Raw genomic sequence first — 3,521 nt, forward strand, 5'->3', positions numbered from 1 at the left:
GTGGGCCTCGCCTGGGGTGCTGGGCAAGGCCCTGGGCTCCGTCGTTTCTGCCCCGCCGGGGTGGGGTGCCCACGGGAGCGTGCGCCAGGGCCCGCCCGTTGCTGCCCTTTTCCTTGGCATAGCCCGTCCCGAAGGACTGCGCCACAGTTGTCGGGGATTGCCGGCAGGCATTGCTGCAGTGCTGCCTGGGGTGAGGGCAGACTCCTGTTCGTGGTTTGGAGTGACGGAGGTCTCTTTTCCTCGCAGGCTGCGGGATGCACACAGCCTGTTCGAGTAAGACCAGGATGGAACAGTCTAATGGGGACCTTCCCGTCCAGAGAGACGTCATCCTGTCCAGGTTGTGCTGTGATCACGTCACCATACCAAACCTGTGAGTGAGCCTGGTGTGCTGGTAGGGGTCACTATGTTTGACTGCTTAGGCTGTTAAGGCTAAAACATCTCCTTAGGAGTAGAATTTGTCCTTTCTGTCTAACTGCCCTCAGACAGGAGATACCCTGATTGACAGCCTGTGGTGAACGCCTACACTGCCATCTGAAAACAGCTGGTTTAGTAGTCAATTTTACGCTTCAGCGTCTCTCTTCGGTTGTAGTCATTACTTTCTTGTGTTACAAAACTAAGCAGAAGTACATATGACTTTCAGTTGATTATTTCCCATTCAGGGGTTACACTGAGGGCAGTATTTTCAAAAGCAGTCATCAGATCCCTTTTGTCAAAGACAGTTTTTACATAGAACACAGCAGAGTCTCTCAGATTCTTCAGAAGTTTCACTGTGTTTTCATGCCTCATGAAATTCTGTCCCTAACTGTGAATATGACTATTCCTTGAAAACACAACTCTCTGGTATCCATGATATTTTTTTTTTTCCCAGCATTTAGTACTTGCAATGCATAACTATTATTTTTATGGGTTTTTTTAGCTGCATTTAACACTGTTCATTTAGTTTACTGCAAATGCAAATTACGTTGTTACTTTTTTTTAAAACCTGTCTTCTGTTCTACAGAGTAAGGTGGGCAGTGTGAATGTGGAGACTGAGTAAATATAGCAGTGCCTGCCTTATTAAGGCTGTGTGTTGTTCTTTTGCCAAAAATCCAGGAATATCTGCAGGCTTGTATACTAGCATGAGTTTGGGACAGATTTAGAACTCAGTTCTGCAGCTTTGGATGATTCAGGGGGAAGGAATTATTTTTAAAACTCATTTAAAAACTACATTTCCAGTATCTTGATGGAAATGTTTGTTTTCTAGGGTGGAAGTGCTGAGATCTTTGGTGTCTTTGACCCTCAGGAGGGGAAGCTGACTCAGTCTCAAGAGAAAGTGAGTGACTAACAGACTTTCCATGTCTGTTTACTGCATCATTTCAGAAGAACATATAATTGGGTAGTTGAGCTTATTCTAATAATATATTAGAACTGCTTCTGTAGCTCATATTTTTGTGAGCTGAACTGAGGTGTGTGTTGGCCAACTGTTACTGATTTGCCCAGCAAGTGGTAATGTAATCATCAGCCCCCTCAGCTCTGCAAGTTTCCCTTCAAGCAGATGGCAGAGTGAATTAGGTATTACAGCTGCTGCTGGAAGCTGGGCTTCAGATCACACTGTCTTGTGCTGGTTGAAGAGCCAGCTCTAGCAGAGCCTTGGTTGCACCCTCACCTTGTTTCCATGTACAAAGCATGGCATGTGTGATCAGTTTTCTTAATTGGGTGGTATTGATTTCTTGAGCTGGCTTGTTTTGTGATTCCAGGAATCTAGTAATGACATGAGAGCTTAAAGCCAAGGAAAGGAGTGGAGCTTGTGCTTTATGTTACTTTAAAGCAATCCTGAACCTCCAGTCCCAGTATTTTTGTGGCTTCTCTGCTGCTGACCTCGATCAGTGATACTGTCCTTCATAATATGTAGAATGTGCTTATTAGTGGGACAGGAGGTAAAGCAGCTAATGCAGCAAAGATGTAATGGCCAAAAGAAAGTGTGAGAGATGAGGGTGTGTTTTTGTGGATTTATACAGTATGATAAATGCAGGGCATAATTTGGAGAGATCATTGCTTTCTCATGGAAGATGTGTGAGACAGTTAGGGGGTATTCAGATTTGCTCAAAAAGTTATGCTCATCTTCTAGGAATTGGACTTGCTGTAACCTTTAATGAAATTTGGTGTGCTACTCTGTTTTGAAGTACTTCATATGCTTTTATTGAGTCTTGTGCAAGTATTTAATGTGCATTCATTCCTGAAATAATGTATTTATTTCAAGCAAAATTGCTTAGGAATCCCTGAAGTACAGCTGCCTGTGATATTGCAGTACTAATTATCTTGCATGGCACAGAATTATAGTCTCCTATTTGGTCCTCATTCATAGTTGAATTTTTATGCCTCTTTGTGTTCTAGGCACTAAACTTGCTGGGCATTTGGAAAACCATAATCAGAGCGATTCCTGGGTCTGCGTCAAAGACCTCAGTGGAGCAGTAGCCTGAAGATGGAAGATCAGGACAGAGGTCACCCCTTTTTGGGGATAGTGGCTGGCGGTGCCACAGACTACGAAGGAGCTCTGCCCTCAGACACAGTGTCGCTCAGCGATTCTGATTCCGATGATTTGGGGTTAGCGGATGAAGCGGAAGTTGATACAATATCTCCTGAGGAGCCATCTGTAGATGATGGGGATTACAGATCAGCGGAGACCCCCGAATCTTCGAACAGCAGTCAGAGAGCTCCTCCTGTCCAGCCGTTCCATCTGAGGGGCATGAGTTCTACCTTCTCTCTCCGCAGCCAGAGCATTTTTGATTGCCTGGAAGAGGCGGCCAAGTTGTCTGTGCCCTCAATGCCTGAGGATAATATTGTTGATGGGAGGTTTAAGCGTCCATTGCCTCCAGCCACAGTTTCAAGTAATGTGGTTCCAGAAAGCCTGGGAAAGCAAGTCAAACCAGTGCAGGCTCCCAAAACCTCTCCTGCAGTGCCGGACTATGTGGCACACCCAGAGCGCTGGACCAAATACAGCCTGGAGGGAGTTTCAGAATCTACTGACAAGACTAACAGGGCAGTGGCCATGGAGTTTCTAGAGGGTTTGAAGAAAAGAGGGGAAGAACAAAGCTCAGCTTCCCAAGATAACTACATCCCATACTTCAACCAGGACCCTTCCAGCTGTGGAGCTGGGAGAATTGTGTTCTCCAAACCAATAAAAAGAGGTGTTGATGAACTGGAAAAGAAAACATCAGCAGGGGAGGATGGTAAGAAACACATGAAAGCAGAGCTGAAAGGAAAACCTCTTAAGAAGGCTGATGACTTGAGGGAGGAAGATAAGGTCGAGCTGGGACATTTAGATAGTGGAATTGGAAAGACAACGGAGGAGGAGGAGTGCATGATGGCAGGGGACTTGAATACAGAAGGTGAGCTGAGTGCAAGGTTTAGTGGTGCAGGTGAAGAGCCATCCGTGGAAACAGTTGGATTCCATTGCAGTAAGAAGAAGAATAGGAAAAATTTCCGCCCTAAAGTAGACGATGAAGGGGAGGAGGAAGAGTCCTGAAGGATGGAGCACATTG

At 45.5% G+C, this 3,521-nt stretch overlaps 1 protein-coding gene across 1 annotated transcript; it reads left to right on the forward strand.

The window, feature by feature from the left end:
* Positions 1 to 2,461: 2,461 nt before the first annotated feature.
* Positions 2,462 to 3,505, forward strand: TSSC4 (tumor suppressing subtransferable candidate 4). Its single transcript, XM_010154190.1, has one exon. It carries the CDS (start codon positions 2,462 to 2,464, stop codon positions 3,503 to 3,505), a length of 1,044 nt encoding a protein of 347 aa, XP_010152492.1.
* The last annotated feature ends 16 nt before the right edge of the window (positions 3,506 to 3,521 follow it).

This window comes from Eurypyga helias, unplaced genomic scaffold, assembly GCF_000690775.1.
Source record: "Eurypyga helias isolate BGI_N326 unplaced genomic scaffold, ASM69077v1 scaffold33326, whole genome shotgun sequence".
NCBI lineage: Eukaryota > Metazoa > Chordata > Aves > Eurypygiformes > Eurypygidae > Eurypyga > Eurypyga helias.

What these genes read in the sequence shown, in the direction of transcription:
- TSSC4 (XM_010154190.1), top strand. Translation starts at nt 2,462, where the DNA reads ATGGAAGATCAGGACAGAGGTCACCCCTTTTTGGGGATAGTGGCTGGC.